Source organism: Pyxicephalus adspersus, chromosome 3 (genome assembly GCF_032062135.1).
Source record: "Pyxicephalus adspersus chromosome 3, UCB_Pads_2.0, whole genome shotgun sequence".
NCBI lineage: Eukaryota > Metazoa > Chordata > Amphibia > Anura > Pyxicephalidae > Pyxicephalus > Pyxicephalus adspersus.
In genome coordinates this window covers 153,986,088-154,010,629 of record NC_092860.1, presented here as the reverse complement: position 1 = coordinate 154,010,629, position 24,542 = coordinate 153,986,088, and the positions used below count along the sequence as shown (strand labels likewise).

The window sequence follows — 24,542 nt, the reverse complement described above, 5'->3', positions numbered from 1 at the left end:
ATGGTTAGGGAAGCTTTAGGTAAATGTTGAACTTTCAGAATTTATATTAACCAAGTAGCGAGGAGATTAGAAGGAGTAAAGGTACAAGGGAAATTTACATCATTAAAAGTACTAGCTAAAAAATAATATGGGTAGTCCTCAATTTACATTGGAGATGCGTTATGACGACATCACTGTAACTTGCAAATATCGTAAGTCGAATATGTGTATGAAGTATGTGTATATATGTAGTATGTGAACCCACTAACATTATGTCTGACGTCTGCATACTTGAACAAAGTTACTTTTCACAGTAGATGGCTACACTTCATTTTTGGATCATGTGGGTGGCGATGATACGGCAAGTGATTTTACAGCAAGAGGTTCATCAAAAGCTCCTCTTCAGCTGTAGAGGCTGATTCGAGGAAACATTCACCTCGAGAAGTTAAGGGTTGAGGCTCCAATGTGCTGGAAGTCTGTGGAGATGCAGTTGATTTCTGAAGGAAGATGTCCATTGTGGATTGCACAGTGCCTTTTTTGCGTTCTTCGTAGATGAGCCTTTAGCATACAGGAGCATTGTGGACCTGTCTCTCAACTTTTGCAAACTGATCATAGCTGACATCCATCTCTCCGAAAGTTGACAATCTTTTCTCGATGAAGCAAAATGCCTCTGACATTTTTATTTCCTCTATTGTATTTTTATTCCCTCTTCTTTTCTCTTCTGCCCATTTTCTCCTTTTTGCAAGTGCAATCAGATCTTTTGATGAAAGCTCCTCGTCTTCCAAATCTATGGGCTCTTGAATATCTTCCTCCTCGATCTCTAGCTCCAAATTTCTCCCGAGTACCCTAATCTTCTGGGTAATTTCAAGAACTGCATCCTCAAGGATTTTTTTGTCAAAACCTTTGAGTGTGTTGACATACACCTTTTAACGAATTTTACCAGATCCAGCTCATGCACGCTTTTGCTACCTCCTTCCATACCTTTGCAATGTTTTTTTTTATGGAATTCAGAATGTTAAACTCCTTCCAGAAAATTTGGAGCTCCTTTTCTTCAGCCATAACCCTATCTATCATATGAATTATATGTGTATGAATATGTAGAATAACTAATTCTAGAGTAGTGGTTATGTGAGTGGGAATAATATCATAGATCAGATTAAATACTTGATTTCAAAAGAATCAGATGGATTTGCAATACCCTAAAAAATGGAGCAGAGATCCTATAGATCCACAATTCCTACAGCACAGAGGGAAATATGAAGGAAAGATGACCAATTTCAAGGGGGTAAGATACCATTGAAAAATAGACTTGTGGAACAGCACATATATATATATATATATATATATATATATATATATATATATATATATATATATATAGAACACTCCATCTTGGTCCTAGGATCATTCTGATTTATGGAGTTATGGATTTGATGACACATTGAAAACAATAAAATTGAGCCAGAAAATAACAGATCCCTAACCACAGTGCTTAAATTTTGTGTGTAAACCCCTCTACAATAATTGAGCAAGTGAATATCACATTCCTAACTAGCATATTGGATGCAAAGATATGGCCTGTTGTTTGGAGCAAAGTAAACTCCAAACATGGGACAGAAAAGTGGGATTTTTATAGTACTGAACAATTTGATGTTCTGAACAAGATGATTTGTAAAAAAAAATATTTTAAAACCACAAAAAAGGAAAAAATTACAAACACATACATAAAATCACATATTACCAAATGGGTCACTAAACATGTTTTTAAACTACCAACAAAGAGAGTTTTGCTGGTCTCAACCACTAATCGGTTGGTAAAGGTACATAGGTTTAGTACTACCCCCCAAAAAGGGGAGGGGCATTATACATTCCCCAGCCTAGATACAAGTTGATGAAGCGCAACTCAAAGCATTTCCCAGATCTGGTCTGCTTCCTCAGGAGTACAGCAAAAACACCTTTCTTTTGTATGGTGATGAAATGATAATAGTGGTGGTAGGTTATATCTACAAAAGCAGATATTGAATATATCAATATATTTTTTTAGCAAAACTAAACATTAATAAATAAAGCCAATCATAATATATGTAAATAGCATAGTTGGTATATGGCTGATAGACAATAAATGGTACCATTTAAAATATGTAAATAACATAATATTTAGTTAATATGTAGTTGGTGGAAATGCAGCTTAATGCAAACAAATTAAATGTTCCTAATACTGCAACAAAAGAAAAAAATGTATATTAGGTAGCTCAGATAAATCTAGGCTGACAGGGGGCCACACCAAGGCAAGACACCCAACATAAAAGGAGTTTCTGGGAATACCTGAAAAGATGTTTACACATAAATCATCCAAATATTCTGTTCATTAAATATGTACAACAATAGATTGCAAAAGAGTTGATACTAAAATTTAAATTCAATAATGTTGTTGTTAATTGTTAAATCACTTAGGTTTGAAATAAAATGTTTTCTTAAATAGAACCTATAAGCATCAGCCCTCATTAATTAGATGTTTGGTGATATAAGTACTTACCTGGATAGCTGTATGAAGAATCACTTTATTTGAAAACTATAGTGAAAAAGGATCATCCCAAGACTCATTTGATGTTTTTTTATGGGTAAACATCATCCCATTCAAAGTCCCATGTGGGTAGCCAGATCTGCACCTGGGTAAAGGATAAACACCTTAACATTGAGGATAAACCTTCAATGACATTCATAAAAATAAAAGCCTTTTAGGTGCTTGTAGCAATATGTTATATGCTGTGTATGGCCTCTAGGGGGCTCACTACTGAGATATTGGTAGAACTTTATTATTGCATCTCGCTGGTGGGGCTTCAGGAAGGAGTTTTATACATACGTATAGATTTATGTAATGGCAGCTGGAATTACCACCAAATAAAAATGTCTGCTTCTAACTACTGTGTGTGAGCATCTGGAGCACGACCAACTAACAGAACATGGTGGCAGCGGTGCACAGGACCTCTGAATTGCAAGTCTGCTGTCTATAAATACAGATTGGGTGACACTAGGACTGTACAGAGAATCAGCGACTGTAAGTACAGAGTCCCTATCATACTGCATTATGGAGAGTGGCCTGAAACCCCCTCAGAGACTTCACTTCTTCCAATCTCTCACAGACATGGAGACACTGGAAGGAAAAGTTTACTCTGTATGTGGATCTGACAGTGGCACCCAGAGACGAGCAGAGGAAAGTAAAACTGTTTTCTTATTTAGAAGGGGAAAAAGTCAGAGAAATAGCCCAGACCTTACTGACAGACAGCACAGACAGCCTGCCATTGACGGACATACTGTTGGCATTTGATGAACACTCAGACCCCAAAAAGAACGAGATAGTGGAGAGATAGAAATTCTTCTGAAGGAATCAGGAGGCTGGGGAAAGTATGGACAGATATGTGACAGAGCTGAGGAGACTGGCTGCAACCTGTGGATTTGGGGACATCAGGGACTCCCTCATCAGAGACAGGATAGTGTATGGTATCAGAGACTTGCACCTCAGACAAAGATTACTGAGGGAGGAAGAGCTGGCTGTGGGGAAATGTATATGCAAGGCTGCTGAGCTGACTAAAGACAGCCTGGGAATGATGGAGGGCCCCAGTGATGCCTCAGTACATCCAATATCTGTGAAAGGGAGAGCAAGGCCCAGGCTCCCTGTGAGCTGAGTCCAGTGTAAATAGTGTGGAAAAAGACATGAGAGAGACAAAGAGAAATGTCCAGCATATGGGGAGACCTGCAGGGCTTGTGGCAAGATGACGCACTTCTCAGCTGTGTGCAGATTGAAAACCAGCAAATAGTACAAACAAGTCCATACAGCGACCCAGGACACCGACAGCACAGAGGACATTACATGGCTGCAGCCTGCAACAGAGAAGGTCAATATATTCAACATCCAGAAGCCAATGATGCAAAGCAGCTCTTTGCCATATTTATGGTGGATGAACAGCCCATAAGATTTCAGCCTGATTGTGGAGCAAGCTGCAATGTCATTCCTTTTACTCTATTTTACAAACAGGTTCCCATTGAGTCCACTGATAAGGTACTGGTGATGTATAACAAAAGTGTTGTGAAGCCCATGGGAACATGCAAGCTAAGATTAAGAAATCCATGTAACAGAAAGAGCTACAGAGTGGAATTTACTGTGCTGCAGGAGGATGACCACATTCCTTTGCTGGGAGTGAAAGCAGTTCAGGGTATGGATTTAATAAAGGTGCAGTCCCATAACATCATGGCTCTGGAAGTTTCCAACAATACTCAAAATCCTAAACAAAAGACAGAATGCATTTTGGATTTTTAGCACATACAGAGTATGCTGATTTATTTGAGGGTGATGGGTGCCTGGAAGGTAAATACAAACTAGAAAATGATCATACAATACAGCCCTAGCAGACTGCCCACAAGAAGAGTACCTGTAGCCTTAATGCAACCACTTAAAGAGGAACTGCAGGAGTTGCACAGCAGAGACATGATAGCACCAGTTACAAAGCTGGTCCATACTCTGGGAATAGACAGATAGCCATGAAACTGCTTTTATGTCAGTAAAAAATGCTATTGCAGACACAGCAACACTAAAATATTTTGATCCAGATCAAGCAGTGGTAGCACAATGTGATGCCTCAGAAACAGGCCTTGGAGCCACACTAATGCAGGATAAACCCCCATCACATGTGCAAGCAGAGCTTTAACTCTAACAGAGCAAGGATATGCTCAAATTGAGAAGGAACTACTAGCTGTAGTATTTGGGTTGGAGGAATTTCACCAGTACACCTACGGTCGACAAGTTGGATTGCAGTTGGATCACAAGCCTTTAGAAAGTATTACAAAGAAGCCACTACTGAATGCCCCCAAAAAAGTGCAGTGTATGCTTTAAAGGCTTCAGGAATACAATTTTAACATTTGTTACTGTCCAGGGAAGGATTTACTGATTGCAGATGCCCTAAGCAGAACTTACTTACCCATCAGAGTTGAAGAAGAAAAAGACATTGAAAGCATAAATGTGTGAATATCTGTTGGTCTCAAAAGACCGACTGAAACAAATACAGACTGGCACAGAGGATGATAAAACTCTACATATCTTAGAGTGTCGTCTTGAAGGGATGGCCAAAGTACAAGCATCATGCTGCTATGGAAGTTTCTCCATTTTTTCACATAAGAGATGAACTCTTTGTGCAGCATGGTATCATCTTCAAAGGAGAAAGGACTGGTATACCGGTATCCCTCAGAAGAGATATAATAGAAAGATTACACTCTACTCACTTAGGTGTAGAAGGATGTCTATGCCGTTCACGAGAATATGTTTATTGGCCTGGAATGAATGACCACATAAAAAACTTTTTAGCACAGTGTGAAATATGTGTATCTTTCAAGGATAAGCAACCAAAAGAGACATTGCAACCACATACAATTCCAAACAGACCATGGTCAAAAGTAGGAACTGATCTGTTCACATGGAAAAACAAAGAATATCTGGTAACTGTGGACTATTTGTCCAACTTTTGGGAGATAGACTACTTACAGGACTCAAGGCCCATTTTGCCAGGTATGGCATTCCTGATATTATGTTCTTTGACAACGCTGCTCAATTTACATCTGAAGAGTTCAAAAAATTCAGAGAGAGGTGGGAATTTGAGCACCAGACATCCAGGATATCCTCAGAGTTACCAGAGTAATGGTAAAGCAGAGTCAGCAGTAAAAACAGCCAAAAGACTCATGTAAAAGCAAAACAGGCAGGTACAGATATATGCCTGTGTATACTGAACCACAGAAACACTCCCACACAAGGCATAGACACCAGTCCAGCACTGTGGCTTATGAGTAGACATACAAGGGCACTCTTACCAACTGCAGGTCAACTATTGAATTGCAGTGTGTATTTTAGTAATTAAAAGGTAGAATTACATGAAACAGTAAGTTTTTTTATTTAATGTTTTTTGAGGTAGGTATAGAAAAATGGCTTTTAACATTTTTTTTTTTTTCCCATAGAGAGGTCTTTCAGTAACTACTTTATGGATTTGTGGATTACTTTTAAGAAAAGTCCCATGCTTTTGACAGATGTTTCTAATTTTTCTAATGTACTTTATTGTATTCCGTGATAAATCTGTTTTGTTCAGACTGGGGCTTAGGTTGAGGAAACAGTAGTTCTTGTCTTTGTTTGACATTGGCTTTTTGGCAGTGGGGGGCGTACTTCTGGCATACAGGATATTGTTGCCCGCAGTAGATTTGCGGTATAGTGTCAATGTCAAAGTGTTGTTCGATTGTCTAACGTTTTCTACATCCAAGAATGGATGAATAATTTCAAGATCACATTGCATAGTAAATCGCAGGTTGAAATAGTTTGCCTGAAGAAGAGAGACAAACTCTCTCAAAGTGTCAACAGTATCTGTCCAAATAACATATATGTTGTCAATGAATCTTTTCCAAAGCAGCACATAGGATATATATGATGACAAAGAATCATCAATAATTCCAGCCACCCAGATAAAGGTTAGGGAGGAGCACACTCAGCAGCCATAGCTACGCCATTGGTCTGTTTTTAAAAGTTTGATTTGTCAAAAGTAAAATCATTTTTTGAGAGAATGAAAAACAATCAATCTAATATAAGTTTATTAAATTTCCATGTAGCCATATCTCTTTCCAAAAGAAATATTCTACTAATTTGCATGCACAAGTTATTGAGGATGCTTGAGTACAGCGTCTCAACACCAATGGTCACCAACAAGGCATCAGTTTGTATTGATATCCCTTTAATAGTTTTAAGTAAACCTAATGTGTCTTTCAAAAAGGAGGGAAGGCTATAGACTTGGGTCTTAATGTAAGATCCATAAGGTGGCTTGCATTACTAGCGTGAATACCTATGCCAGGGATGATGGGTCTACCTGGTGGGTCTAAAGTGTTCTTCTGTATCTTTGGAATAAAAGGTAAGAATTCTTGGAAATGGGGTTATTAAAAATTAATCGGTTTCAATGTCAATAGTACCACTGTGTAAGACCCCCTTAATAATTTCATTATACTTCAATTGACATTGATCAATAAAGGTTTTTGTAACACAACAATACCATTCACGATTCTCTAGAATCTCTAGAGTAGATTGTAGATGTTTAGGTAAATGAGCATACTTTGACGGATATAAGTTAAGATTCCCAATATATTTTGTTACATTATTCACAAATGATAAAATCAATGGATTAGTATATAGATTGGGAAATTTTGTAGTTTTCATTTTTACCTTTGGTATTTGCAAATTAAGAGGAGTGTAGGAATGTGACAATAATACTGATGGCATAGGTAATTCCCTTCAATTTTCTGACTACAATCCATATCAGATCTAGGTACATCCCCCTGAGATGTCTTGTCTGTTGAATTCTCATTTTCATTTAACAAATAGAGGTCATGAAGGACTCTAATGCTGTTTATGGTATAGCCCTCGAACTCTTCTAGTTTGATATTTTTGGTTTATCATAAAGTGTTTAGAAGAATATTTTCCTTGCAAATAGATGAAGGTCTATCATAAAGGTCCAATAAATTGATTACATCCTATTTGGCATTGTTGCTGTCGTTTTGGTCATATATTGGTTCATTGGACCTGTTTTGATGGGATTATTTTGACTTGTTTGCAGTGAGGTTCTTAAAAAAGCTTGATTAGACAATTTTGGACAACATTTAAATTGGGGTTGGTGTTAGTGTTGGGTGGAGTCACTGTTGATAGTAATATGAAGGGGATTGTCCATCTTTGAGGTGGATGAATTTGAAGTGTCCAACGATCTAAAAGATGGGCGACAATTTTTTGGGACGTTTAACAACACTATTGAATTTACATTTTAGTATTTGCTCTTTTTTCAGTTTATTGTTGTAAAAATTTAATGAACAGAATATTTGGTTCATTAATGTGTAAACATCCTTTTGGGTATTCCCAGAAATTCTTTCTATGTTGGGTGTCTTGCCTTGGTGTGGGCCCGTCTGTGGGCATGGATTAATGTGAGCTACCTAACAATATACATTTTTTTTGTTGCAGTATGTGTGATTTATTTAGGAAAATTTGATTTGTTTGCATTGGGTTATATTTATGTAGTACGTTGCTTATCTACCGGTTACATAATAATTATCTTATTTACATATTTTGGTTGGTACCATTTGCTGTTTGTCTATCTGTCAACCATATACCAACTATGCTACTTACGTATCTGTTTGTCATTATTTATTGATGTATAGTTATGCGTTATCAGAAATGATATATATTGATATATTCAATTTCTGCATTTCTAGATATATCCTACCACCACTATAATCATTTCATCACCATACAAAAGAAAGGTGTTTTTGCTGTACTCCTGAGGAAGCAGACCAGATCTGCGGAACACGTTGCACATTTCATTAACTTGTATCCTCTTTTGGGGTGGTAGTATTAAATCTATGTACCTTTACCAACTGATTAGTCGTTGAGACCAACAAAACTGTCTTTGATGGTAGTAAAAAAATATGTTAAATGACTCATTTGGTCATATATGTGATTTTTTTGTATCTGTTTGAAATTTTTTCCTTTTTGTGGTTTTAAAATGATTTAATAAACAAATTTTTGCATTTATTTAAACTGTTCAGTACCTTAAAAATCCCCCTTTTTGTCCCATGTTTGGGAGTTTATCATCATCATTTAAATCTCATTGGCTGACTATTTGAAAAGATTTAAATAGGGGATAAAAAGTTCAAAAAAATTCTAATTTGGGATGAATAATTGGATTGGAGTTACCAGAAGAAGAGCAGAGCCTGGAAGATTACCATGCAGTATATAAGCTTGTATAGTTGGGTATTGGCTAGTTAAGGTTGGGAAACCCATTTTTAGAAAACAAAGTGTTTAAGATTGGAATAAAGAAGAAGGGATGATTTCATTATTGTCCATATCTTATTAGAGTCTGGTTTCCCCAATAAGATGACTGAGACAATAGGGTTTCTATAGAGTGATGTGGAAATATTGGACAATCCCATCCCACCCAAGTGTTTAGGACATGTCAAGGTGGATAATTGCAAGGTTTTCTAATATACCAAATAAAGAATGTTAAGGACTTTTGCATACTCCACCAAATGCTTGATAGGAGATGGAATTGGTACAAAAAAGATACAAAAGTTTGGAAAACTGGTAATCCATCTGCCATAGAAAACTCATACTTTTTAGTTGGGAGATTTCATAGTGGGAAGGGGGAGGTTTTTTTGCAGATGTTTTGTAATCAGTGTTTAAGGCCATGGTGCAGTTTTGGTGCTCATCAGATGCCAATCCCCCAGTGTAACTCTGTGCTCAACTACAGCAAGCCACTGTTCAGCATCACAAGGGTAGTTGCACAGCCACAGCACTTAGTTGCCCCTAGGACTTCTGTGTTCAAAGGATGGCATCCAGAAAAGGACTGCCTGGAGATACTATGGGAAATCAGACAGTTTTTTTTTTTTTAATAATTTTTATTGAAATTTCCATGAAATAAAACAGACAAATACAATAGAAAAGCAAAGAAATAGACATAATTGACACCAGTTCACATATAGCAACTAAATTATAAAATAGAAACGAGAGAACAAGAAGAAGAAAAATAACAATACAATGGCTGATAGTGTTAACATTTTGTAAAACATAAATGAGCTACTTCGATATTACTGGTGTTTATATTGGACTAAAGTAGGTAAACATTTTTCCCACACCTTCCAATTAGAATGAAATTTATGAGCTTGGGATTGGCTATATGCCAAAGAACGTTTATAATAATAATTGGTATGTTTCATTGATACAATATCAGAGATATTGGGTGTTGTAGGGTGATTCCATTTGGTAACTATAGATAGACGGGCTGCAATCAAGATATGTGTGACTATATAACGCAGGCAAGATGGGAAACGCTCCATTCCCAGATTAAGTAACGCCAATGCCACATTAGGGCTAGTCAAGAAACCTGTCACTTTCGAGATTAGTACAAAAATAGAGTTCCAAAAGCTACGTATATTTTTACATTCCCGGAACATATGTAGATATGTACCTAAGTCACCACACTTCCTCCAACACAGAGGAGAATATTGTGGCACAAACTTAGAAAGTCTAAGTGGTGTTCTGTACCATCTATATAATATTTTCTGGTAAGATTCCCAGTGGGAAATACACTTAGAAGCCTTGGAGGTATCGCTAATCGCAGTTTTCCATTGGGAAAGAGTAAATACCATTTGTAAATCCTGCTCCCAAATAGAGAAAATATAGATTCTGCGCCACTCACACTTATTCTGAATTAAATTATAGTACAAAGAGATACCTCCTTTACCTAGGTTACTCTTTTGGCTTCTGTTCCAAAAAACTGTTGGTACCATTTCTTTTCCCGAAAGAGATTTCCGTAGATGATTTATTTGACAAAGTTTATATAGGTTAATAAAAGTGTGAAATTGTGGTAAATCTGAGAGATATTTATATCCTGAGTTATACCAAGCTTGGATATTAAAGCTTGGTATAAGAAGCTCAAAAAATTGTAAAGGTACAAGAATCTGTGTTGTGCTGGAATCTATACATTTTTTACTTTGCATTTTTTTCCAAATAAATGTCATAGCTTTAATTGTTGGTAGGTGCCACTGTAAAGATATCGTTGAGTGCAAATTAGCCATTAAAAAGGTAAAAAAAAAAAAAACTAAATAATCCCCAGTGGGTATGTACCTTTTTTCAATATCTAACCATCTTTTATCTGAATCCGGCTTAATACAGATCTCCAAATGATCTACTAAGGAAGCTAAATAGTAATCTGTTAAATTGGGTACACCCATTCCTCCTACCTTCTTTGCTCTAAATAAAAAAGATTGGGATAAGCGGGGTTTCTTGTCTCTCCATATAAATTTCTGAATCAAATTTTGTAGGGAAAGAAGAGTAGATTTGGGAAGGATCACTGGTAATGTTCGAAATAGGTAAAGAACTTTTGGAAGTACTGCCATTTTAAAGGCCGCAATTCGTCCCAACCAGGACAGTTCCACTTTCGCTAAGCCAAGTATATCTTTCTTTACCCCTTCAACCAATGATAAGAAATTAACCTTAATCAGATTAGTGAAAGAGGTAGTTAGATGTATACCCAAGTATATAACACTGTTTTTAGCCCAACAAAAATGAAATTTCTTTGAGATTTGCTCTTTTAATGCTAAGGATACACCCACTGGTAAAATATTACATTTTGCATCATTAATTTTATAACTTACAGCACCAAATACTTCAATCGTTTGCAATACGTTGGCAAGTGAAATCAATGGATTTATCAATGAGAGAATCACATCATCCGCAAATAAACTTATAACATGTGATGTTTTCTCCACTTGGATCCCTTGTATATTGACATTGTGTCTGATAGTATGTGCAAAGGGCTCCATAATTAATGTGAAAAGAGTAGGGGATAAAGGACAGCCTTGGTGTGTTCCATTTGTTATGTTGAAAGGAGAAGACATCATACTAGCTAAAAATACCTGAGCTGAGGGGTATGTATATAAAGCCATAATAGCTGAGAAGATGAAACCATTCAGCCCAAATTTTTGCAATACTGCACTCAGGTAACCCCAATGGACTCTATCGAAGGCTTTCTCTGCATCTAATGTGAGAAATATTGTTGGTGTTCTAGAGTTTTCCGCAATTGTCAAAAGGTTATTCATGCGACGGGTCGCATCTGAGGCCTGCCGCCCTTTAACAAATCCCACTTGGTCACCATGAACCAAGAGGGGTATAAATTCTTGGAGTCTTACTGCAAGTAATTTAGTGAAAATTTTTAGATCGGTATTTAATAGCGATATAGGTCTAAAATTTTGGGGGTGTGATGGTGCCTTCCCCTCTTTAGGAATAGTAATAATAATAGCCCTAAGCATTTCTTCTGGAAAATAACCATCTGCAACCACTGTATTAAATAATGTAGTTAAGCGTGGTGTAAGTACTTCTTTAAAGGTTTTATAGTACTCAGCTGTAAAACCATCAATTCCTGGTGATTTGTGGGCAGGTAAGCCTTTAATAATTTTTTCAACTTCTAAGGTAGAGATCGGCCTGTTAATTATATCTCTCTGTTCCTCAGATATAGTAGGCAACTTGATTGATTTCAGAATACTATCTATCATTGTTGGCGTGGGATGATTGATCTGTTTATCCTCTTTAAGGTTTTATAATTCCTGATAATAGTCTCTAAAAGCATTGGCCATGTCTCGAGGGTTAAACAGCTGAGTTTTCGATTTATGGTGGAATAGAAAGGGCAATGAGCATTTTGAATGCTTGCTTTTAATTTTTGATGCCAGTAACTTACCTGCTGTATTACCTTGAGCATAATAAGTAGTTTTGGTACTCTGGAAAGTTTTTTCTTGTTTTTCTATAAGAACTAAACGTAATTCTTGCCTATATTTAAACAATTGTTGGGAGAGAAGAGGAGTTATTTTATTTTTGTGGAGAGTTTCCAATTCTCTAATTTTCTCTAGTATTTCACTCATATGATGTCTTCTCCTTTTACTTTCAATTGATGAAAGTTGTATTAGGATACCCCTAACATAAGCTTTATGCGCACACCATAACGTAGTTGAAGTTACATCTGATGTCTCATTAATTTTAAAGAACTCCTTTAAATCATGTAAAATTTTAGCATTAGTAGGTGAATGTGCAAATAAGGATATGTCGTTTCTCCAAAGATAAGAATTCGGAGTCCTGTTCTTTTCATCAATACACATAGACACCGTTGCGTGATCTGACCAGGTAATGTTGTAGATAGAAGATGATGACACTTGCTGTAATGTCCATTTATCCACAAAGAACAAGTCAATTCTCGAGTAGGATTGATGGGGAGATGAAAAAAAGGTATAATCTTTCTCCGCAGAATGAAGACAACGCCATGCATCAAAGAGATCCTCCTTACGTAATAATGCATTCAGCGTTGGTCTTGTGTATTTCTTGCTGTTGGAAGTATCTAATGAAACATCTTGAATGCTATTAAAGTCTCCACATATTATTAAGTGAACCCTCTTGAACTTTCTTCGTTTTTTTGATTACTTTAGCCAAAAATTTTACTGAAAAAATATTTGGGGCATACACAGAAACTAATGTCCTAGTTACATTGTTGAATTTAGCCACTAGAATTATGTACCTTCCTTCTGAGTCGATTTCCTTATGTATTAGAGAAAAGGTTATATCAGACTTAATTGCTATTGTCACCCCTTTTTTCTTCTGTGAAGATGTTGCATGGAAAATATGTGGAAAGTCTTTATGTGAAAAATATGGTAAATTATCCAATTTAAAATGTGTCTCCTGGATACATACGATATTGGAGCCATGCCTTTTCGCCTTATCCCAAATGGCATGTCTTTTAAAAGGACTATTGAGCCCTTTAGCATTAATGGAAAGAATATTAAGACTCATTATCCAAACCCTTTGCCTCTAAAGAGGTAACTGCTGGATGTACTTGGAATATTGCATAGTTGACAAAATAGTGCTAACCATTTCACTCTGATTAAGAAACTCACATAAAAGCCATTGTGAATAAAACCAAAATTAAACAAAAAAAAAGATTGGAGGTGAATACTTCTCACTGTGGTAAAAAAAGTAAAAAGAAGGACCCGTAACGGATCTGTAAAGCAGTATCCAACTGCACATTTGGAGAATTGGGGAACAAGTCGTGGCAACGAGCTCCGGATATATTTCTCCTGTGACAATTTTCTTTCTAAGCAAAGCTTATATTCAGGCTAGTTTCCACTCTGGTGATAGGCGTCCCAGGTTTTGACCTGGTTTAGAAATGGTAGGTTGAGATGTTGGCTGAATGCCCCAGCTTTCAAGTAAATCGCATCCCAGCTGAGGATTCTTTATCATATGAGTAGCTCCATTGCGAAAAACAATAAGTTTTACTGGGAATCCCCCCCGATATTGGATATGATGATCCCTTAATGCTTGAGTTACTGATACAAACTTTTTCCTCGCTAATATTGTGGCTTGAGAGATATCCGAAAAAAGGGTAATGTTGGAGTATGGATCTGGTAGTTTGGTTTCTTGTCTCGATTTGGCCATTAGTTGTTCTTTAACATGAAAAAAATGAATACGCGCTAAGACATCTCTAGGAACCTTCTCAGCCAGGTGCGCAGGTTTAGGTAGCCTGTGAGCTCTATCAATCAATAGTTCAAAGGGAGCAGCACCTGATATCAATATTGAAATAAGCTGTGATATATAACCACTCAGCTCCGATGGGGAAATATTTTCAGGAATCCCCCTAAACTTAATGTTATTTCTTCTCGAATGATCTTCCATATTGGTCAATTTTTGTTGTACTTGTTGCAAGGTATCTTGCGTTTCAGTAAGCGAGTCGACCAATTCATTGTGTGCTTCTGCGTATTCACCCATTTTATGCTCAATATGATCCACTCTATCGCCTATTTTATGCACATCATTCTTAAGTTGATGAAATAACGCTAGGAAATCATGGTGCAGGGAACTACGTAGGGAAATTAGCATTTCCTTAAGAGTGGTATCCGAAACTGGGCAATCAGAAGTAGGAAAAGTTCCTATGGGATCGGTAGTTTTAGTTTCCTCCGAAATAGGAAATATAGCTGTGCTTACCCCATTCACGTTGTCTTCTGGGTTCATCAATTTCACTTTAGATTTAACAGGGCTTGTGTGAGTAGATGAGGATCGAGATGTAGTCTCCGATTCCCCTTCTCTCCCTCTTACTACAGCTCCTTCAGCGTTCTCACTGATATCATTTGTACTCCTGCTGTGTCTGGAGGCACGCCTACCCGCGCCATCTTGGCTGGAATGTTCCGACGCCGTGAAAAATTCTGTCAGTTTTCGCGGGGTAGAGCCAGTTTTCCGCTTGCCCATCGTTACAACAGAGTGTCAGGTGTTCAGAGGAGCAAAGATAGAAAGAAAAGAATGCCTGCTAATAGCCGCTATTTATCCCAGTGCTTGGTCACGCTATAGAGCCTCAAGCAAAAGCTACCATCCGCTTCCCGGGAAATCAGACAGTTTTGTGTCAATAACCAGGTGATCCACAGATAGAAATGGATTTTAGGAGAGTCCAGTAGAGGCAAGTGTAGAAAACAGAGCCAGTGGTCAAAAATAGGTATCATTCAGCCAAACAAGATATCAGGGAAAGTCAGGAGTAAGGAAATAGGCAAGAGTCAACAACAGGTAATCCAGTGAATAGTCATACTACTAGAAGGTCAGCCAAGCTGAACGCTCCAACAGGCAACTAGTGCCTGGAGGCTGAAAAACTAAAAAAGGACTAGTAGCCCCATGGCAGGATTGTAGCCAGAAACTGATGTATTCATTGGTTGCAGCACATACAATTCCCCTCAGCTGTGCACAGCCTCCATAATTATACCAGGGATGCTGAAATAAAGATATGCATGGCTAAGGTAAACTGGGGAAGCTTCAAACTGCTGACCAAAAAGACAAAAAGTGTTTCTAAAGCACCATCATTTTACGAAGCACTGTACAAAGTCCATGGTCATATCACTAGCTGACCCTCAAAGGGGCTCACAATCTAATGTCCCTACGTCATTCATACTGTATGTCTTTTAACCCCCTCCCCCCGGTGGTATGATTAATACACCGCTTTTGCATTTAAAAATTCTTATTATTTTAAATTTCCCTCCTGGTCCCGTCACCTGCATGACGGTCCCACACTCCAGGCACACACTCGTGAGCAGCCGGCATCTGCTTCCCCTTGCCTTGCGTCCCCAACTCTTGCCAGCTTGCACAGATGTCCGGTCAGCATTGGCAGGGATAGAAGACACTGGCTATTGCTGGAGGACACCACGGGCAACGCTGGAGGACGCAGTTGGAACGTGGGAACAAGGTAGGACTTTTAACCTCCCTGGAAATTCCACCTTGAGGCGGAAATACCGCAAGGGAGGTTAATACAGTCTAAGGTCAACTTTGGGGGGTAGCCAATTAACTTAACTGCATGTTTTTTGGGATGTGGGCAGAAACCATAGTACCCGGAGGAAACCCATACAGAGACAGGGAGAACCTGCAAATTCCTTCAGATAGTGTCCTGCCCAAGATTCAAACCTGGGATCCAGAGCTGCAAAGGCCGGAGCACTAACCTACTAACCTAAGAGCCACCATGTTGCCCAAGTGAACAAGTTGAAAAGTTAACATAAGAAACCATCCATCATGGTGTGTATTGCAAACTAGTTCTACATTCAAAAAGCAGAGCTACATTTATAGAAACCCAACTCCAAATAAGTGGAAGATAAGATGAAAAACAACCTTGTTCAAGATGGTAAGCAGTAGGGACATGCATCTGGCTAACAACTACTGGAACCCCTAGATGGACGTGCCCACTCCTAGCCTCTCCAGCATGTTTATCCACCCCTTCGTCTTGTTATTTTATCCTAACTTTCTCTTTATAGTATGTATATAGCAGAAATTATATCATGTACATGCATAAATGCCATTTCCACTTGGGTTGTTTGGCAGGTAGGTGCATGGCTATCATTGATTTTGTTGAATTTGTTATCCAGATTAATGTGCCCACCGCTCACCATCCTGAGTAAGGCATTAGTGTTTTCCTCTTGCCTTCCACTGACTTGAAGTTGGTGCCTTGGGCCTTGGAACCATATTGTAGGGAATGGTGTCACTGATTTACATTTGTCTTTTTGAATAGTTTGTACACACACTTTTATTTTTGTATCTATGCCTAGAGGGCCTTTGAGTACCTAAAATATCACTTTGTCCTTAATATGCCCCAGTTAAAGCATTTCCCTTAAAATTGGACTAGTGCTGGTTACCCAGCAGATGTTACAATTCTCTCAGCACTCCATGCAGATCATAAAATAAGTTTTGCCTTTAGGTATATTTTAACTATCTTCAATAGTTTGTATAAGTGTTCATATTGATTTTAATATTATTTCCATAGACCCCAAAAAGTCGATGTTCCTCAGAATGTCTTCCAGGATTCAGAAAAGCTCTAAAGGAAGGATATCATATATGTTGTTATGATTGTGTTCTGTGTTCAGAGGGAGAAATATCAAACCAGCTTGGTAAGTTTTATTTTCTTATGCACATAAACTCAAGAGGACTAAAGCATACCTAGACCAAAAACTACAAATGTCATATATAGCAGCTTTTTTCTTCTTCATTCTCACATGGTGATCATTCTAATAGCACACTTCCTGCCCAACTCCTCCATTTTATCTATGGAAGGATTAATGATTGCCACCCAGGCTGGGTTTCCCTTCTCATATTCACTGCATAGGCACTGATAGGATTAGTGGCTGACAACATTAACATAACATTGTTTGGTGCTTCCAGATGACCTCGCAGGAAGTGAGAAGGGCACAACATTTCCGGCAATATCAAAAAATTTGTGCTTTACTTGCTGAAAATGTGTATGAAAAAAGAGAACTAATGCAGCCAGTCCTTTAAGGACTGGTTAGCTGCAATATGTTTCATTTTTTTCTTGCATACAGTTGCCAAGATTTTTTTTTTTTATTTCTGTTATTGTTTTATGTTTATCAATACCAAACATTTTATCAGGTTGTGATCAGGTGAAATAAGTAATAGGCTGGCTCATGGCAGGAGTTATGCAACTATCAAAATGTCCTAAAGTATACCTAAACACTAACATCAGATTTAAAATTCAATATCTTTTCTCACTTACTTGCATTAGAATGTCACTTCCCCTCCCATGGCACTGGCTATGTCAGTTTGAATCCAAATAAAAGAAAACATCCATTTTATGTATTAAAGGCGCCATCTTGTGTGTGGCTCTACCGACCTTGCCATCTACTTCTGACCTTCTTTTCTGCCCACACTCCTCCCTCACTGCCCAGGCTTTCTAACCAATCAAGAAGCAGTGTGTTGTCCTTTTTTGATTGTATGGTATGCTCATTCTATTTATTTGACAGAATTATAATAAATGTTTTATCCAGCATCCAGAAACAGTTTTCTGCCTCCAAAGACATGATTCTGTGCTTCTTACAAACAATTGTGACATAATTTTTTGCAGTTTCTAACTTTTTTTATGAAACAAAGCATGAGTTTCTCCTTTCAGATCAGACTAATTAAATGGGCTTCCTTGTGGCAAAACCACATCTCCGATGTGACCCCTGGGTTGTGGGGATCTGTGTGTGAGGGGCTATCTGGAATCTGGGGGTCCCCTTAAATAAGGTGGCACCAGATATTGATCCCTTCACCCTGGTGAATGACTATAGATTTATATATTACCCTTTCCCAGCAAGGGTTATATCAGTACTAGAAATAACACGCTAACAAATTAGGGTAACCATCTAAAAATAATAATTACCCTGCTAGTTGCCCCACTGTCTGAATTTCTAAACTGGTTCTTGAAAAAACAGTTTCTGTCATTTTTAATGCAGGGGGTACTAAACTGCTTATTGCTGCCTCTAATTTTCAATATTAGGCTGATGCAGGGGAGATTCTACATGTAGGGGTTCAGGGGTGTGGGGAAGTGGTGACTGCAACCTAACTGACAGTCTGACTAAAGCCATAATTGCATTGTTTGGAGACGTCACATGTGCAGACATGCATTGTACAGATGGGCCCTGCTCATGATCTGTACCAAGGAAATTACATACACCAGAAGAATGGCACAAAAACCTCTCAAATACCACTCAAGCCCACCATTCCACTGCAATTAAAAGGCCTGTCTACCTATGGCAAATTCTCCCAGCAGCACTAGAAGCCCCAAAGAACTGTTGTGGCAAACTGGAGGCCGGGACAGAAGAATAATGAACTTAAAAAAAGAACTTGGTATGATATACATAAGTCTAGGTTGCATTTTTGAGTTTAGGTCAACTTTAGAGGTGAAAACTGAGAAACTTTGTCAGGTTTGATCTGTCCACATGCAGACAACCCTATGTAGCACCCACACTCCCTGATGACAGTAACTCAGATTTGTACAAAGTAAGAGCACATTACATATACATTTACACAAAAGTATTGTGTCTCAGTATAATTGCCCATGCCTGATTAATACCTTTCACATTCACTCACCTCAGTACGTACACCACCTCTGTTTGCACAAAATAAATAATCAAGAACTTTCATTGTGCAAATCTAATATGTGAATTGTTCATAAGTAAACCCCAAAATGTCAGAAAATCCTCAATCATTTTCAAATATCTTAAAATTTTGTGTTCTCATTCTACAGACAGTGAAATCTGCCAAATGTGTCCTGAAAATGAATGGCCAAATGATGCTAAAAATCTTTGTGTTTCCAAAGTTATTGAGTATTTGTCATATGAAAATGATGTTCTCATTATATTTTTTTCGGTGTCTTCTGTCCTATTTGCTGCCATATCTATCTTTATCCTTGAAATATTTTTCTGGTTTCGGAGCACTCCCATGGTCAAAGCCAATAACCGGAACCTCAGCTTCATTCTGCTCTGCTCTCTCACTCTGAGTTTCCTTTCTGTGTTCCTGTTCCTCGGCCGTCCTGTGGATATCACTTGTATGCTGCAACAAATCTCCTTTGGAATTGTCTTCACTATCTCAGTGTCTTCTATCCTAGCCAAAACCATCATGGTCTTCATTGCTTTAAAAGCCACCAGACCTGGAAGCTCCTGTAGGAAATGGGTGGGAGTCAAACTTTCCAATACAGTCATGTTGTTCTGCTCATCCATTCAGGTTATAAATGGGATTCTTTGGTTGTCCATCTCTCCACCGTTTCAGGATTATGACATGCACTCCTCTCCAGGGAGGATCATCATACAATGCAATGCAGGATCAACATTGTCCTTTTATATCACATTGGGTTATATGGGGTTTCTGGCAGCTGTAAGTTTTGTTCTGGCTTTCATGGTGAGGACATTACCGGACAGTTTTAATGAGGCCAAGTACATCACCTTCAGCATGCTTGTGTTCTGCAGTGTGTGGATTGCCATGATCCCGGCCTGTCTGAGCACCAGAGGGAAATACATGGTGGCTGTGGAGATATTTTCCATACTCACCTCCAGTGCTGGGGTTTTATTTTGTATTTTTTTGCCTAAACTGTATATTTTGCTTTTAAAACCTGAGCTAAACACCCAAAAAAACATGTTAGAGAAATAAATGTTGTAAAATATTGCATACAGAAGCCGTGTAGTCTACATAAGTCCTGCTATAAAATTATTAGCTTCAGTAAATTTGTAACCCACCGGCCTGTCATCAAGAAAGTTTAAATTAAAAACTTCTCTAAATACTTGGAACTTGCATTTAACAGATTCCACTCACTTTTATTTGCCCACACATGCAGGGATTGTTTCCTAAACGAAAGGGAGGCCGAAGCAAAGAACAGATAGGCAGAGGGCTATGACAGAGAGTGAAGAGAAGTGTAAAAAAAGTAATATTATAAATTATTGATTGGGCGCATTAGGATCAGTATTGTCTTCTTCTGTATCATAAAATTTTGTATATTTATTCAAAAAACTTCATAAAAAGTTACAGCAGCAGTTCAATAAGAATACATGAGTGTAAAAATGTGTGTATGTGTGTGTGTGTGTGTGGTGACACCTGATGGATGTGACATTTCACAATATACCGTATTTTTCGCCGTATAAGACGCTCCGGAATATAAGACGCACCCAATTTTAAAGGAGGAAAATCTAGAAAAAAAAGATTCTGAAAGATTTTTCCCCTTCTGATCACTCATGTGCCATTCATACTCCCTTTCTGATCACTCTGTGTCACTCAAAATTCCCTTCTGATCACTCTGTCATTCAAACTCCCCTTCTGATCACTCTGTGTCATTCAAACCCCCCTTCTGATCACTCTGTCATTCAAACTCCCCTTCTGATCACTCTGTGCTTTTTTTCCACTGTACGGCAGTTAGGACAGGGAACAGCAGGTGGCGCTGTGCCGGCTTCTTTCGCTCTCCACTACAGACAGAAGAGAAGTGCTGCTGCCAGAGAGAAGAGGAGACAGACGCTGCTGCAGCCAGAGACACACGCAGGATCACGCAGGATCGGGTATCGGGTAAGTATATTATTTTAATTATTTTATAACACATTTGTCATATAGGACGCACTAACTTTTCCCCCCCAGTTTTGGGGAAGAAAAAGTGCGTCTTATACGGCAAAAAATACGGTAGTTACAGCGCAATATATTCCATTCCATACATTCACATATGGTCATACATACAGAAATAGATAGACCTCATAATAACACAACTCATGAATAGGGATGAGCAAACGATATTTGTAAGTTCGATCTTGCAGCGAATTGGGCCTTACAGAACATTTAAGCGACAACAGCCTTGTGATTCAACATAAAGTCTTGTTCTCGCTGAACGAACAAGGGAAATTGTGGCTGGGAGTGGATCATTTGCCCCCAGGATGCACTGCAAGGCCCAGCAGTGCAATCAGGAGAGATATGAGCACAGGCATATATACAGGGAAAGAGGGAGGATTTAGTTACTCCATCTTGTGGATTGTGACAGGGACAGGTTAGGATCCCTCTGTATATCTGTAAATATACAGATTTAGCAGTTGTTGATACTACCTGTTCTTATGTACCAAAAGAGTCAGTTTGCTACAGAAAATTTTCTGTCCTACTCTAAAAAAAAAATACTGATATTTCAGTGTTTGATACCTCTTGCTAATTACCAAAGAAGACCTTTTGTTAAAACTGTTATACAAATAGAGCAGAGTCAAAAAGCATAGCCCCTAAAAAAAAAAAAAAAAAAAAAAAAGTATCTTACTATTTAAAAAATACAGAAATTTAGGGTTTGATATCTCTTGCTATTTATCAAAAAAGACTGTTTGGTAAAAAATAAAATTCTGTCCAACTATATAAAAAATACAGATATTTCAGTGTTTGATACCACTTGCTATTTACCAAAGAAGACTGGTAAAAAAAAATTCCTGTCATACTATATAAAAAATACATAAATTTCAGGCTTTGATATGTCCTGCTAATTACCAAAGAAGACAGTTTGGTTCAGAAAAATGTCTGTCCTAATATATAAAAAATACAGATATTTTAGTGCTCGATACCTCTTGCTATTTACCAAAGAAGACCTTTTGGTAAAATAAAATTTCTGTCCAACTATATATAAAATACATATATTTCAGTGTTCGATACCTCTTGCTATTTACCAAAGAAGATCGTTCGTTAAAAAAAAAATTATGTCCTACCGTATATATAATACAGAAATTTAGGGTTTGATACCTCTTGCTATTTACAAAAGAAGACCTTATGGTAAAAAAAAACTTCTGTCCTACTGTATAAAGAATACATATATTTCAGTCTTTGATACCTCTTGCTATTTATTAAAGAAGACAGTTTGATTCAGCAAAATGTCTGTCCTACTATATAGAAAATACAGATATTTCAGTGTTTGAAAGCTCTTGCTATTTACAAAAGAAGACCATTTGTTAAAAAAAATTCTGTCCTATTATATAAAAGTACGGATATTTCAGTGTTTGATACCTCTTGCAATTTACCAATAAAGACCGTTGGGAAGGAAAAAACTTCTGTCCTACTACTAAAAATTTAGATATTTTAGTGTTTGATACCAAAGAAGCCAGTTTGGTAAAGAAACATATCTGTCTTACTAACAAAAATTCTCTGTGTCTAGCTATATACATGTCACCATGGACAGCTGGACAACCAGGCTTGGAGTGGGACGCTACCTGTCCTTCACCGCTCACTAGGTGGCCTTGCTAAGCTCAGTGAGAGGTAGTATGGAAGAAGCATTCCAGCACCTGGTACCACCACCAAGGGGTGTGGTTGGAAAGCATGGGCAACCCAAGTTCTCTCCCCTCCTCCTCCTTCTTCAATCCTTGTACCGTCAACAGGCAGGCACGCCACTACAGGTCCCTCAAGCACACGCCTTGCCAGGCAGTGCTGCAACTGGTGTCTTTGGTGTAGAAAAGTCACACCGCCAGAGAACTCTTGTCTGCTTTGCACAGAGAGGTTGAGGCCCTCCTGGCTCACAACAGGCAACATAGAGTGCGACAAAGGGGCCAACCGCTGTGCATGGGCCGCATAATACATGTGCCCTGCTTTCTACACGTACTGAACCTGGTGGTGCAGAAGTTCCTCCGCACGTACCAAGGACTGCGGGACTTACTGAGACAGGCTCGCTCCATCTGCAGCCATGTAAGCTGATCCCCTACTGCCGCCGCTGCACTTAGCAAGATCCAGTGCCAACAGAGGCTGCCATCGCATAGACTAATTTGTGACACTGTAAATAGGTGGAACTCCACCATGCACATGCTCCAGTGTATGTGTGAACAAAAGCTAGCCATCGTCCATTTCTTGGTCAGCGTGGTGCATGGAGGCAGCGGGGCCCTTGGTACAGCCACACAACTGGGCTATTTTACCAGTGACCAGTGGCTGCAGATGGAGACTCTTGGCAAGGTACTGGCCCCCTTTGAGCAGGCCACAAACGTTGTGAGTCAGGAGTGGTCAAGCTGTACCGATGTCATACCCATCATCATGATTTTCAAGAGGAGGAGGAGGAAGATGAATAACATGATGATAATGAGGGAGACCATGTTGGGGCTGCTGGACAGGACCTGTCCAATATGCATTTGTGCTGTCATGCCCCAGGCATTGTGCGGGCGATGAAACAACAGGATTTGCTGCAGCTTGAAGAGGAGGAGGTGGGTGATGAGGAGGAAGATTATTTGGCGCCTACTGAGGGACAGGAGGAGGTTGAGCCCAGGGAACCCCTCTTTCATATGTGTGTCCACATGTTTCAATGACTACGGGGAGACCCCCCCCATTCGCAGCATAAAAAAAATGGATGATTACTGACAAGCCACCCTGGATCACTGCTACAAAGACAAAATGTCACAGTTTCTACCTAACCCAAAGCCAGAAAAAAAAACAGGGACCCGCCTGAGCCGAATACTATGCGACCACCTGTGTGAGGATTTCTGCGCACCACAATCCACACAGGGAGCTTAGGCGGACACTGCCTCCACCATTTCCTCCTGTAGCCGTGGCAGCAGCAGTAGTGGCAGCAAGCCGCACATATTCAAAAGTCTAGGCCTAGGCAGAGGGAACAGATGAAGCACATGGTGCATGATTACGTTGGCTCTTTTCTGACTGGTGGTGGTGTTGACGACAGCAGTTATGAGGATGATGTCCTGACAGTAGTGACCCCATTAGTTTTTGGGTCAACTGGCTTGAAATCTGCCCTCAGTTGGCACAGTATGCCATCAAGCTTCTTTCGTGCTCGGCATCCATTGTTCTGTCCGAAAGAACCTTCAGTGCCGCTGGTGGAGTGGTCACCTACAACTGATCACGACTGTCACTAGAAAATGTCAATCGTCTCACATTTTTGAAAATGAACGAAAGGTAGGTTAATAACAACAGCGACATCATATCCCCACTGCACATGTCACTCATAATCATACATAAGTACTTACTGGCCAACCAAAATGCCTCTGTGAACCAACACTGCTCCTGTGCTGAGTCTGTGGCTGCCTATCACCTACACCCCGTCAGCTGAGCCTGCCTCGGTTGAATTTTTCTGCTAGTTATCACAATGTCCAGGGGTGGCATTAATGGCCAATGTCATGCTTGCCATTGTGTCAGCTAGCAATATACTTTACATTTCTGCTGCTTCTGGGAG

The 24,542-nt window shown here is 38.8% G+C and overlaps 1 protein-coding gene across 1 annotated transcript; it reads left to right on the top strand.

The window, feature by feature from the left end:
* The first annotated feature begins 15,357 nt into the window (after positions 1–15,357).
* Positions 15,358–20,029, top strand: LOC140327560 (vomeronasal type-2 receptor 26-like). The gene is made up of 3 exons (XM_072406949.1): positions 15,358–15,366; positions 16,875–16,998; positions 19,131–20,029. The coding sequence occupies exons 1-3, from the start codon at positions 15,358–15,360 to the stop codon at positions 20,027–20,029; spliced, it is 1,032 nt and encodes a 343-aa protein (XP_072263050.1).
* The last annotated feature ends 4,513 nt before the right edge of the window (positions 20,030–24,542 follow it).

Excerpts from the sequence above, each read along its gene's own strand:
- LOC140327560 (XM_072406949.1), top strand. Across the intron at positions 16,999-19,130 it reads AGAAATATCAAACCAGCTTG|ACAGTGAAATCTGCCAAATG; the intron begins GTAAGTTTTATT and ends CTCATTCTACAG.